General features: G+C 34.8%; 1 protein-coding gene across 2 annotated transcripts in view; it reads left to right on the forward strand.

The window, feature by feature from the left end:
* LOC149806048 (calcium-dependent protein kinase C-like) overlaps positions 1-15287 on the forward strand; it is a 278539-nt gene that overhangs the window by 203376 nt on the left and 59876 nt on the right. For both annotated transcript variants that reach the window (XM_089950915.1, XM_089950913.1), the window contains exons 7-9: positions 3301-3532; positions 9584-9709; positions 12757-12930. In XM_089950915.1, coding sequence (XP_089807041.1) covers positions 3301-3532; positions 9584-9709; positions 12757-12930 — 532 coding nt within the window. The remainder of the gene's footprint in view (positions 1-3300; positions 3533-9583; positions 9710-12756; positions 12931-15287) is intronic.

The raw sequence follows: 15287 nt of genomic DNA on the forward strand, positions 1-15287 counted from the left end.
TTCAGACAGTGATTCCAAGAAGCAAATGAACATTAGAAAAACTATGAAAGAGGGTAAGAGTACTGAGCATGACCGAGTAATGATGGAATGGTTTTGACAATGTCAGTGACAGAGTGAACTTGTCGGGCAGGATCGTAATGGACCAGGCTCAGTTGTTTCACAAAGAACTTAAAGTAGAATATGAGTGTGACTATGGTGAAGGATGGAATTTCCATGCATAAAGTGTGTGGAGTAAAATGGTCTGCAGACCACGAAGGAGCTGCCAAATATGTGGATACATTTTAAAAGCTTGTAGTTGATGAGTACCTCAGTCCTGAGCAGGTGTATAATGCAGATGAAACTGCATTATATTAGCAATGTGTGACCTCAGTTGGTATGGCAAAACTTTTTATCCGGCAAGGCTTTGGAACCAAGTGTGGTGGAAAATTGGTGGTTTGCCTGTTGATAATTTCAAATAATCGGTGCATTGTTTTATAAAGATGTTACTACCTCTAGGTATATTATTCACCATTCATTTGAGTTATCAAATATGTCTAAGATGAAAAGCCAAATTGATGTTGTATATTAGAATAGACAAGTTATAAAACAAATAACCATGACAAAGACATAGGTATTCCATCACATTTTTCTTCTTGCACCTTGTGATCAAAGTCCAATTTGCCCTGATATGAGATAGAGATTAAATACCTCTGAATAAATAATTCCTTCTAGTTTTAATTACGATATCCATTTTTGTAAGAACCACATGGCTTGATAGTATTATTTACACACTAATTAAATATGCTACAGCTTTGGCCAGGACATTCTAGCTAACACCTGTTTGAGGGCAAGATTCCGCCAACAAGATTAAATTAGTGAGGCTAGCAGTAATGAAATGAATTCACCCATTGGGGCTGCACCTCATTCAGAGAGAGCAAAATTGATGGAGAAATTCCATGAGTCATACTATGAAAACCTGTCATTTTTCCATTTTCATCTTTTATGTTGATATTTAGTGTGTTATTTTAATTCTAAATATGAGCATAAAGGATAAAAATTGAAAAATGATAGATTTTCATGGTATAATTGTTGCATAGGTTTTTCATGTAAAGTAAATAGCACAGACAGTGGAGACATCATTTCCTTTGTAAAGTAATATGTTCACAAATAATGATCCTGTTTTTTTACCATCCATATAATTTTTATTTTCCTTTGGCATGCTGATTTTCATTCCACTTAAGATGGCAGGTCTGCTGATATCGGGGCATATTTTATTTTGATCGTGAGGTGCAAGAAGAAAATTGTAATGGAATATCTATGCATTTCTGTCTGTGATATGTTAGCATTGGTGATGCATTTTCCCAATTGCTTGTAATCAGGAACAGCATACAATGATCCCATTAATATTCTTGAAACTGGAAGTTGCTATTGAAAAAGACAAAGCCAAGGTATTGATCTAGCCTTGTCTTACACTCTGCATTGACTTTTAGGCCTCTTATACTCTGCATAGAGATTTTGGCCTTGTCTTATACTCTGCATTGAGTTTTAGGCCTTGTCATATACTCTGTATTGAGTTTTAGGCCTCATATTCTGCATTGAGTTTTAGGCCTCTAATACTCCAAATTGAGTTTTAGGCCTCTTACACTCTGCAATGAGTTTTAGGCCTCTTATACTCCACATTGAGTTTTAGGCCTCTTACACTCTGCATTGAGTTTTAGGCCTTGTCTTATAATCCACATTGAGTTTTAGGCCTCTTATACTCTCCATTGAGTTTTTAGGCCTCTTATACTCTGCATTGAGTTTTTAGGCCTCTTATACTCTGCATTGAGTTTTAGGCCTCTTATACTCTGCATTGAGCTTTAGGCCTTGTTTTATACTCTGTACTGTAGTTTTAGGCCTTGTCTTATGCTCCGCATTGAGTTTTGGGCCTCTTATAGTCTGCATTGAGTTTTAGGCCTATTATACTCCACATTATACTCTGCATTGGGTTTTAGGTTTCTTATACTCTGCATTGAGTTTTAGGCCTCTAATACTTCACATTGAGTTTTAGGCCTCTTACACTCTCCATTGAGTTTTAGGCCTTGTCTTGTACTCCACATTGAGTTTTATGCCTCTTATACTCTGCATTGAGTTTTAGGCCTCTTATACTCTGCATTGAGTTATAGGCCTTGTTTTATACTCTGCATTGAGTTTTAGGCCTTGTCTTATACTCCGCATTGAGTTTTAGGCCTTGTCTTATACTCTGCATTGAGTTTTAGGCCTTGTCTTATACTCCGCATTGAGTTTTAGGCCTTGTCTTATACTCTTCATAGAGTTTTAGGCCTCATATTCTGCATTGAGTTTTAGGCCTCTAATACTCCACATTGAGTTTTAGGCCTCTTACACTGTGCAATGAGTTTTAGGCCTCATATTATGCATTGAGTTTTAATCCTCTTATACTCCACTTTGAGTTTCTAGGCCTCTTATACTCTGCATTGAGTTTTAGGCCTCTTATACTCTGCATTAAGTTTTAGGCCTTGTTTTATACTCCGCATTGAGTTTTAGGCCTTGTCTTATACTCCACATTGAGTTTTAGGCCTTGTCATATATTCTTCATTGAGTTTTAGGCCTATTATACTCTGCATTGAGTTTTAGGCCTCTTATACTCTGCATTGAGCTTTAGGCCTCTTATACTCCACATTGAGTTTTAGGCCTCTTATACTCCGCATTGTTTTAAGCCTCTTAAACTCCGTATTGAGTTTTAGGCCAGCAAATATGGCAGTGAGATGCAATAACAGCTGCATGTACCCATACTCCAACAACTGAATATACCAATGTATACTCCAGCATCTGGATGTACCCATACTTACTCTAATAGGATGTACCCATGCATAATCTTAAATATGGTATGTAAGGATATCTCCAGTTCATGGCTGTTTCACATGATCATCACAGGCATACATGAAGTAAAATCTTATATTTTTGATAAAATCCATGAGAACATTCAGTTCAGAGATCCTGCAATTGCTGTATTTGCTGGACATAACTAGCAAAAGGTCTTGAATGACTACTTACTGATTTGACTTTGGACAAGATATAAAAACTAGAGAATCCTTGAAACAATTCTTTTCATACCATATGCTGTCAACAGTAATGGAAGAAATTTCAAAAGAATGCACCCTCAGACCCAGATGTCTTGGCCAACTTTTCGTGCATTTGTCTTTAGGGCAAAAGCCAAGTGAAGATTTGTCAGGCCCATGTGTGCCTCTTGTTTTTTTCTCTTTCAATATATATTGTTTACAGTATCCTGATGCATTTCTATGACTTTACACTCATTTCCAGCACACTGACCCCAGAGGACCAATCAAAACGGCTTTCTATAGAGGTTTGGGACTGGGATAGGACCTCCAGAAATGACTTTATGGGCTCACTGTCCTTTGGGATTTCCGAGATCATGAAGGAACCAGCAGAAGGCTGGTTCAAACTCCTCAACCAGGAGGAGGGGGAGTTCTATGGAATTCCTGTCTCAGATGACCTTGTCCAAGATATGCTGATGCTTAAATCAAAGATGCAGGTTAGTGGGGAACAGTCCCAAAATTTGCATTTATACTCTTTTTTTTTTTTTTTTTTTTTTTTTTTTTACAGAAGAGTGCAGTATGACTTTTCACTTTTTGGGGGCTTCTATTTTATTTCAGAGAAACTCCATTTCAGGTTTGTAAACCATAGCCTCATTGTTGAAGAACCTAGAAAGAAATGCACCGCTAAATATCAGGTTGTGTACAAATGAAACTGGACCAGTAAGAAATAATAATTTAATATTTAGGTCTCCCAGTCACAAACCAGAAAAGTTTATGTGATGTCTTTTCATCTGACATCCATAAGCCCAAGTTTGTTATTGCTAGCCCTTTTAAACTGTTTGAAGGATTGCCATGAAACTTTATGCAAACATTCATCTCATGATCTAGTTATTCCTGAATCAATGGAAAATCATTTTGACATTTGGTTTTTAAAGTTGGAATATAGATATATATCATCAAAATCTCCAGCAAGTTTTGTAATGAGTGAGAGCCATGTATAGTAATGAAGTGATCTTGCATTTGATTGTCTAACCTTGTTACCACTCTGGAGGCCATATATTTGATCTGAAATTGATCAAAAGTTGAAAATGTTTGCTAATATCATGAACACTTAAAATTAGTTCAGTATTGAGCTAGATCCACCCAAGTTTGTTACCACTGTTGAAGCAATATTTCTGATCCAGTTGGAATACCAGCTTATATAATCAAAATCCTGGAACAGTTTGATAATGATCAACATCTGTGAATACTAATGAGGTGATTGCACATATGATTGGCTGAACCTGTTAGCACCCTAGAAGTCATGTTTCTGATTTGATTTTGATCAAACTTGAAAGATGGGCTTATATTGTCAAGGTTTTGAATGGGGTTGATAAAAAGCAAGATGCTTATTAATGAGTTAGTCTTGTGTGTGAGTGACCGAGTTTGTTATCACTCTGGAAGCCATTTTTCTGATTAAGTTGAGATCATACTTGATGTGTGGGTTTATGTCATCAGAATCTTGGGTGGGTATGATAATGAGCAAGAGCCATGCATAATAATGATGTGATCTTGTATCTATTTGGCTGAACTTGTTATCATGCTGGAAGTCATAGTGGTGATTCATTTTTGATCAAACATGGAATGTAAGCTTGTATATCATCATGATCAAGGACAGATTTGATGATGAATGAGATGCATGCATTTTAATGAGGTGTTGTTGCATCTGATGGACTTAGTTTGTTAACACTCTGGATCCTTAATTTTGTTTTTATAAAACTTGGAATATGGGCTAATGTCTTAATGACTTTGGAGGAGTTTCATAAAGAGCAAGAACAACACATTTTTGAGCTGATCTTGCATCTGATTGGCTGAGCTTGTTACCACTCTGGAAGCCATATTTGATCTGATTTGATCAGACCTTAACTATAGAATAAATTATCAAGATCTCATATAATTCAGTAATGCTTGTGATCCATGAATATTAGTGAGATGATCTAGCACATGATAGGCTAAGCTTTTTACCACTCTAAAGACTATTTCTGATCCAGTTTTGATCAAACTTGCAGCTATGAGCAAGATATATGCATATTATTGAGGTGATTTCACATCTGATGGGCTGAGCTTGTCAACACATCCTAGTTGTATCAAGCTTAGTAAGTACACTTATATCATCAAGATATATGATGTTATATTATGAGCAAGATCTTGACATATTAATAGGTTATCTTGTATTTGATTGGCCAAGTTTGTTTCCACACAAGTGACTGTATTTTTTACTCTACCTTCATAATTAGCTTATATTGTCATTGCCATTGACATGTTTTGTAACAAGTGGGTACCATCCACCCGATTGGTTGAGCTGGTTACCTCTCAAGATTTCTGTAAAAGTTGCCAAATGGATTTATATCATCAAGACCTTGGATGACTTCGATTTTGAGCAGAGAATTTATGTATGTTAATTTTGTGTATATTAATTATGCCTTTATCATTAGGAATTTATATCAGGGTATGGTAACATAGGTAAAATGAACACATCAAATGAGGGAAATAGTTTATGTAGGTTGTGGTCATACAGTACTACATAAGCCTGTTTTGGGAAAATGTGAACTGTTAAATTATGCAATCCATTTGAGCAATTTCAGGTAATCTTAAGCCTCTTGTTTTACTCAAGTTGGAAAGTTTTGGACTTTCATATTTGTGATAAATATCTGGTAAGCATGATCAAGCTAAAATCACATAAGATAGAGAAAATGAAAATTGGTAGGCACATTGTATTAAAATATATATGACCTGATATGATTTGAAGACCATATGAGCAGTTTTTAAATTTTTTTAATACAATTTTGTAATCATTTTTGGATGAAACATGTTTTTAAACAAACACTTAAGTATGAACAAACAAACATTACTTAGGTACGGTACATGTATCTTCGTTCTTGGTTATAAGTCAAGTCCAGGTGCAAACTGCTCAGACTTAGATCTGTTGTGATGTAATGCATCGGCAGATCTGGTTCTGTGCAGTTTGTGAGAAGTAATCATAATCAGTAGAACAAACAACATAGAGTCTGATCTGTACATGCTTTATACTATGACAAATCAGAATCATGGTTGTTTGCAGTTGACTCAACTTATAAGCAATCAGAATAGTTATTTTTACAATAAATTCTCAATGTTTGTTTCTCAGTACTAAACTTTCCTTTTTGTGCCCAAATGTTAGTAAGTCATATCTCATTCTAAAGTACCTTCAAAGATGAACTCAGAGAAGTTTTTGTCATAGGGTCACAAGCATTTCTTTGCGATGCTGGACTGTAAACAAAGTTAGGCATTATGGAACACAGATTTCACTTCCTTATCATCATCAAGGTCTGTTTTACTTCTAGTGCACTGTTGCCAAAACACATGCATATGCTTATATTCTAAAGAATTAACAGTTATCTTTAAATCCATACCAAGAATGCCTAAATCTAACTCTTGTATCACCACCAAATGAGACAAGAAAAAATGCTCTAAAAATATACTGGGACTACATTTGTGGTTACTGAACCAGAACTGGGTACTGAACCAGAACTAATAATTGTGATCAGATTCCATATACAGTAGAAAAGTGAAATTTAGTTTACTCTGTTATGCAGCATTAGATCTGGGTCTATGTAGTTTGCAGTTGGGCTCCTCTTATAAGCAAGTATATACAGTATTGTATCAATTTTCAAAGTTGTAGCTTATTAGATAATGAAAAATGAATAATTATCACCAGGTTGTGCCATATTGACTCCATTCAGGAACTCAGAGACAAACTAAATTAACTCATCTACTGCTAATATCATACCATCAGGTCTAGTAATAATGGTTGAGATGTACCTGTTTTTAATCATGGCTATATTCCAGAGATTATGTATTTTACTCACACATGAAAAAAATTCTTTCTTAAAAATACAAAAAGTAACTTGGGAAAAGTTTATCATTTTTTGGAAGAGATCCTGTTTTCAAATATAAGATGATCGTGGCAGGGTTCCTTGAATTTAATATACTTGTATTTTTCTTGTACATGAAAAAAAGTGTTTTCTTAAGTGTTGCACCAAAAATCACTAAAAAAAATAGTAGAAACTTCAATTTAGAATACATTATTATTTATTATTTACCGTATATACTTGCTTATAAGACAAGCCCAAATGCAAAATGCATAATTGTATAATGTGCAGGCGGATCTGGGTCTGCGCATTTTGTTAGGAGTAATCAGTAGTACAAACTGTGAAGAAGTACCATAGAACTACTACATATCACTGGGATCTGAAAACTGCAATTGATCATTAGCTGTACAGTTCCAACCATCAGTATAACTAGAAACTAGTAGACCTATGGTAACCTCAGGTAGATCAGAGCCCCAGTTGGTCAAGTGGTCAGAGGCACTTGCCTTTGCATATTACTGACATTTCACCTCTATGTGGGTTTGAGTCTTGACCTCAGCCAATGAGCTTGCCAGTAGTATCAAGGGTTGGTGGTTCTTTACAGGGTTTTCCTATGTTCTTCCTAAACCAAATACAATGGCTGCCATGTATATCATTTCCTGTGCTGAAAAATGGTATTAAACCAACACCACAACAAATGGCCTCAGCTAGATCAGTGAGCGAAAGTGCTCTATATGTATGACCCATGAATATTGTTTCAGCAGAAAAATTTTAGATATTGGCCATACACCTTCACCCGAGTTTATGAATGGCTTACATGTTTGGTAACAAAGAAGATAATTGATTTTGGGGTCAAAATATTAAAGGTCATGGTCGCTTTGACTCTAAAGAACAATCAGATTTACATGTAATATCTTTCTGAGTATTTTTACAAAGTTTGTACAGGGCTTGCACTTTTAGTGTGGAAGAGGCCTATTGCAACTAGGGTCAAAGGGTGCAAGGTCAAAGCCATTGTGGTAGAAAGAAAACAAGTTTTTTTCTCTCACAATAATGTTTGCTCTAGAGTACCAAACTTTGAGGATGACTTGCACTTAGGATAACAAAGAAACCTATAGATTCAGGAAAAGGTCAGAGCTCATGATCATCGGAAATCAAATATGAAAATAATGGTTTATGCACACAAAGTTTAGTTAAGATAATATTTCTTGACCAAAGATAGAGGCCATTGAAATCTCCTGCAAGCCAGCCAATCCCTATTAATGCTTGCACTGATATTTATTAAACACTGGTTGGGTACTTAATTTACTGTAAATCTTATTCATGCTGCACACTCTATTAAGATGGATATTAATTAAAAGAAATATGTATGTGCAAGACTTCTGCTTTTTAATGGAAATTGATTCTTATTAACATGTATAAAGTACATTAAAGCCATCCAGTTTTTTTTCAATAAAATGTACACTAGCTCCATTTTTGAGCTAGATAAGTTAATTTATGCATGAAAATATACAGATATTACTAATGATATGCTTATTTTATTTCTTTCATTAGTTAGTGGGAGTTTGGAAGGTGATGTAAGATGCTGAATTGCATTTCACCAACCCTTTTAACAGATTGATCAAGGATAGAATGTGTAATTTGACATGGTTATCTTCTCGTATGTTATTCACACAAGTCATGGTCTTTAACATTGAAAGAGATTGCAGTCATATATTCTTTCCATCATGTTTCTTATATAGCTATGTATCGACTAATTTGCATTGAAATTGCAGTGAGCTCACTTACTTGCATGTGCAGTATAGGTGTACAGCCATGCTGTCTTTCTCTCTCAAACACACACGACGATCTGGTCAGGTTCATCAGACCTGTTGGCACTAACACAACATTAACAAGAGGTGCCTGTTACACACACAAATGCAGCACTGCAAGAAGATGGCAAGACTGCTATGTCAGAAAAATTGGAAAGTCTGATTTTGTGGGTCAGTTTTGTTTCAATTTTACTGATGTAATCAGAAAAGAGAACTCTGTCCATTGAGTACATATCATACCTTAGCCCAAAATTATTTCACTTTAAGTACAGCATTAGTTGTTTTAACTTTAGACAAATTTAATGTGAGCATGAAGTTAAAAAAAATTTGTTCCACAGTGTTTAACAATAAACAATTTTGCTTTTCATTTTTGGCTAAATGTAAAATAAAATTTACTCAAACTTTGCACAGAGCAAAAAGTTTTTTGTATGCTACTTGAATTGACTGAACTGTTTCAGAATACAGACTTTAAAAATTGTATTGACTTTGTTAGAAGTTTCCTTTCCTTATGTCAAGTAGCAGTGCCACAAAATGAGATCAGTTGTCATGGTGGTGGTAGTGTGTATTTGCATTGGGGACATCCATTATCCTTGCAAGTTGTATTTTTAAACTGTGATGTAATGGGTAGTTGATGCAAATATGAGAAGCAAGCAGAATAAGGATTACATTATGAAAATAGTCACTGATCATATTTACCATGCTTAAAATTTAAAATTAAATTTTACTTTTTAGGCAATGAAAATAAAATCAATGTTTAAATGTACAAGTTTAATATTTCTTACTTATAATTTACTAGTTACTCTTTTCTTTGAATCTGTATAGTTTCAAATCCTGTTTTATTTTCGTGTTCCAGAAGTCCATCATCAATGACCAGAGGCCAGCTCCAGTCGACATGTCCGTCAGTATGAGTAAGCAGGATATAGTCAGGGCCTCTGATTTCAATTTCCTTACAGTCCTTGGCAAGGGCAGTTTTGGTAAGGTGAGCATTGTCACTGATTTATTGGTTGCCATTGTAGCCCACATAGTACCAGGCAAAGGCATCTTTGGTAAGGTGTTCACTTTCATAGATTTGTTGGTTGCTATTTTAGCCAGCAGAGTAAATATTAAATAATGAAACTGGTTTAAATTTGGCTATTTGTTTACAAAGGTGATCAAGCATAGCAGGGAAAACAAGAAAAATAATTACTTGGCCAATAAAAATCTTTGTTTCACAGATAATGTTCATTATGGGAAAGCAAATTCAGAAATTTTTAGTGAACTTAAAATTGGCACTTGTAGACTTCCTCAAGGATAAGAAGAAATTTCACAGTTAATTGCAATAAAATTATGGCATCAGCAGTTTACTAACAGAACAATTTAAAAAAATGTAAAAAATCAAGTTTTGATGTGGATGATTGTTTCAAGTCCTTAGTTTTTGAGAAAGAGGAATCTTGTTTTTGTTGTGAATCAACATCAAGAAAATTCATGATATGATCAGTGTGCAAAATCTCTGCTGGCCCACTGGTCTGATGCCAGCCAGTTTCAGAGTGTACTGGGGCAGAAAAGGAGCAGTAAGTCCGTTTGGCCAGTCGGAGTTTTAGGCATATGGAGAACATTTATTCTACAAATGTTTTTATGATATTAAAAGAAATATTAAAAGCCAAAGTGAAATTTTGATAATGTTGATTTGTTTCAGATGGCCATTTGTGAATCTAAGTGACCAAATGAGAATATAAGTAACTTAAATCTAACCTTCATTAACTACCTTCTATACTCGCATATAAGCCTGTTCACGTGTAAGCCGAGCCCCCCCCCAAAAAAAACTGAACAGGTATAAAAACTAAAAAGTGCACAACCTGTGTATAAGCTGACCCACAACTTTGTGACATCATAAGATGCACGCGGTATGTTCTAAATGCATTTATTTAGGCAAATTTATATTAACAAAATTACATGTATACTTCTCTCAGGTTGGCATCTATGATTATTAAACAAAATGTTTGAAAAGTAATTCATTTATTTTTCTGTTTTCTTATTGTTTCTGTCTAATTTAGATTTGTGTATAACTTGATAGAATGATGACAAGAATTGAGCATTCACGTAACACTACCTCTCCCTTATGACTCAATTATTATTTGTTTATGCATTATTGCATTGGACATTTTATATCAGTGCACCAGTAATTACGTTTTTATTTTGCCTTGAAATTGTAAACCCCTAACTCATTAAAATGTATGACAACACAACGAACAACAAAACGGTTTGATTCAATGCTCTCAATTAGGCTCTGAACGTATTTATATAATGGCACCAGTCTATGTACATTGTAGGTTTAAACTTGCGCTAAATGAAGTAAATCCCTTAGAGTCTAATCATTGGCACCACTGCACTAAACCTGAATGATATCTCCAAAATACAATAATGAAGTTTCAGAAATAATGCTTCAAAAATTCTGCCAATGCCATAAAAGCTGAGTTGTAGTCATGCGGGGAGGAAACAAAATCCTGATTCTTAGGGTCATTCTGCACCAACCTCCTGATTTCATAATATCTCCCGGTTTTTACAGAAAACTCCCGATTCTTACATTATGTCTTCGATTTTCATTTATCCTTAAAAAGAAAAGTCCTGCATAAATAGAAATATCATATGCAATCCATGGAAGCCATTTTCTGTTGTATCACCTGTGAATATTTTTGTGACGAAATAATTACTTTACTAGAAAGAATTTGCTTCTTCAATAAACAGAATGTTAAGTTTAAACATTATTCACAAAAATTTACGATTTTTTTTTACATCTACAGGAATACAAAAATCAGAAAATAAACCACAACAATAAATAAAAAAAATTGTCGACAAATAATTTCAATCCCAAGAATGTTCACTGTGATTACTGTAACTCCAAATGTTATAGTGCCATTCCCACCAAAGAAACTTACACAAGTGAACACCTGGCATTTTTATACCAGATATACAAATGTTAATTACCATCATTAAATTAAAAGAAGGAATGAAAATACATAACACGCAGCATATGTGTCCTCAAAAGACTAATTCAGAGTACATATGTTTATAGTAAACAATACTAAATGCCTTACGAGTTGGGCATACAATGAGGGGAAAATACACAAATATTTAATTTTGTATTGGAGAAATCAGAAAATATGCACATGCAAAATAATAACAGAATCAATCATAGTACTTTATAACAGTTAAATAAGTGTTGGGACACCAAAAATGATTTTTTTTTTTTACATGCATATGTCTTAGGACATGGACAAAATTATTTTATCATGTCCCAGGATTTACAGCCATTACAGTAGTCAACAAAAAGACTTAAAAACTGTCAAGTTTAGACATTGGCCCACGGATAAGCCCCCCCCTCATTCTTCCAGGGCATTGTTTTTTCCTAAATTATTCGGCTTGTATGCCAATATATACAGTATATACTTGTAACTCCAAAAGAAGAATTGTTTGCTTCTATGTGATGTCTGATGACACTTACTACTTCCAATTCTAAAGCCAACAATTAGAGGTATTTTGGATGCCTGGAGGCCAGCAAAGGCTAACAAAAGAGAAGCATTCAAAAGGAGTGCAACCCTATCAAATGAAGACAATAGTTAGGTTACATAATTTACTTAGAATATGGAAACAGGATGCATGCTGACCATGATAATGCTGTCATTCCTTCAGCTCAGCATCACAAATTATATCCTGTACTGTAGCTCAGTGAATTTTCATGTGATACTCTCATAATGTAGCACAAATTACCAAATTCATTTTGTACACAACACCATTTGTATCAAAATACAGAGCAGCACTATTGTCTGCGTACTTGTAATAGGCCATGTTGACCATTTAGTTATTGAAGAGTTCATTTTTATACAGGACTTGGCACTTAAGGGAGCCTTCACATGGAACTAAGGTGTTTCACCAATCACTACAGTTAGTTTTTACTACTAACTGAGCAACACTTTTTAATATAAAATGTATATGACAGAAAAAGATGGATCTAGGAATTGAAGTTGTTTTTTTTTTCTTTTCTTCCAGGTGGTGCTAGCTGAAAGGAAAGGTACAGATGAGTTGTATGCTATCAAAATTCTGAAGAAAGATGTCATTATCCAGGATGATGATGTGGAATGTACAATGATAGAGAAGCGGGTCCTAGCACTTCCAAACAAACCACCATTCCTGGTACAACTTCATTCCTGTTTCCAAACTATGGTAGGTATTAAAACTATAGAACTTGGTATGTAACATAATATAATGAATGTATTTTTTTGCACTCAGCTGATTTTCCTACATCAAAAAAGTCAGTTATGTTTTGGTGAATCTGTGTACATGTACTTAAGAAAGAACTGACAGTTACAATTAATACTCGTATACAACCTGAGAAAATTATTAAAATAACAGTGTGCAACAAAAGTTGGAGATAATGCAAGGTTACCTCAGATGTGGAAGGTTGTGGGTTCGATCCCTGGCGAAGTCATACCAAAGACTTACAGAAATGGTATTAACTGATGCCTTGCTTGGATCTCAACATTAAGAGGTTAGTGTTAGGACTGGTTGGCCTGTTGTCAGGATAATGTGACTGGGTGGGGAATCATGCTACATGTCTGCAGCATGATGCCCCAGTGCTAGACATCAGTATAAACTGTCACACTGCAGACATTATAGCTATATGACTGAAAAAATGTTAAAGCTACTTTAAAAAATCCAGATCACACACATCACACATATTCAGTAAGACTTCATTTGCTTATGCACTCAATGCTGTTGTATTGCATTTGGGATCCTAACCATCTCATGGTGTTTAGATGAATGGCTACTGTTTTGACTTGGCCATTAAGGCTGATTAAAAAAAGTGGGTCAAGAACTCTTTGATATTTCAAAGCATGATTACCATAAACACTGTATATAGGTAAGGGGAGACAAGCAATAAATAAAGGGCTGTATGTTGAGAGGCTATTGATATGAGATTATTAGTACTTTGAAGTGAGTGAAAAGCACATTAAGAATATCAAGAATAAAAATGGACTTAGACTGGTTTTTGTTGAAAAGCTGAAGGAGTTGGAAACCGCAAATAAGACTTCTAACTCTAAAAGTGTTGTAGATGAAATGATTACATCCTTACCCCTAACTTCCCTGTGCTCACGAGCTTTCATCAGTTAGTTTCTTCACTTAGATCCAGTTCAAAAAAATATTTCATAGCTCTTATAAAAAACGAAAAAATTCATACTTGCTAAACTCCCAGACAATGTTGGGTGACTTTTTGAGACAGTGTGTTTTGTGATCCTATGAAGGTGGGGGGCAGCTTGCATCTCAAATAAATAACACTGTACATTTGAGAATATGTTATCTTGTATAAAGCTATACATTTTCTTTAAAGCATTTAATAAACTTGCAATTAAAAAAGACCTGGTAGGCTTGAATCATAACCACACAGAAATTAAGTAAATACATACAAAATATCTGTCTTTAAAATTAAGTAGCCTGTGGTATACAGTATTAAGTTGTGCCAACTAGTTCATTAAAGAGTTTAAAGTTGATGCAAGTGTCATTACTGGTCATCTTTGTACTCATTTGCAATTGGATGGCACTGTTCTTCAAACTGTCCCAAAGATCTTGTAGAATTTGTCTAAGCATCAAAATGGTACTTCTGAATCTACCCTGTTGCTATGTCAGTGGATGTCGTAATCCAGAATGACTAATGTCCAAATGGTGTTGGAAGTATAAAATGCTCTCCCCATACTGCTGAGCATCACAAAGCCAGCCTCCATTAACCAGATCTGGAATCTAGTTTTGCTGTGCTTTGCTTGCTTCATAGATGGCTCACCCTTCCAGAAGTTTTGACATTTGCCTTAAAATATGAATCACACTTCCACACTGCTTGCTTTACCGTTCCAACTGCCGAAATAATCATATTTTGCATTTTATGCATTGAGTAAAATCTGACTTAAAAAACATTTCTGCTGATTACAGACAAGCCAATAATCTTTAATAAAGATGGCTGAAACATTTTGTTTAAAAACAATGAAATATAACAACTTTTGATTCATCATCCCGACCAACTGAACTTGAAATGAATTGTGTTGTTCCATTTAATGTGCTTTACTGGTGCATATTAGCCTAATTGTGCTTCCCACATCAGTACCAAACACAAAGTCAGCTCAAAATTGTTAGCTGCTACTTAATCTTTGGAATAGTGGATTATCTCCCTTTACCTTAAAATCACCTCTATGATGATAAATCATATGCAATGAAAGTGTCAGGGGTAATTGCATTAAGCTTGAAGCCATGTGAATCATGACTTTTGATTGCTTATACAGGCTACAGGTTATGGGAATATATCAATGTAAAAAGGTGGTCTATCTCTTGATCTCTCTGTCTGTCTCTCTCTTTCTCCTTCATATAAGATTTTTTTGGAAATTGTCTTTTTAAAAAGGTGACCTTGTCAGGTTTGGGAAGACAAAAATTGTGTTTGTTATGTGATTTAGCATGACTAAGCAGGTATTGAAATAATCTGAATTCCTTAGTTTAGAATGATGCAACTATTTATAGTGCCTGGAAATAATTTTGTG

This window comes from Sinohyriopsis cumingii, chromosome 2 (assembly GCF_028554795.1).
Source record: "Sinohyriopsis cumingii isolate HCF-2022 chromosome 2, ASM2855479v2, whole genome shotgun sequence".
NCBI classification, from domain to species: Eukaryota; Metazoa; Mollusca; class Bivalvia; order Unionida; family Unionidae; genus Sinohyriopsis; species Sinohyriopsis cumingii.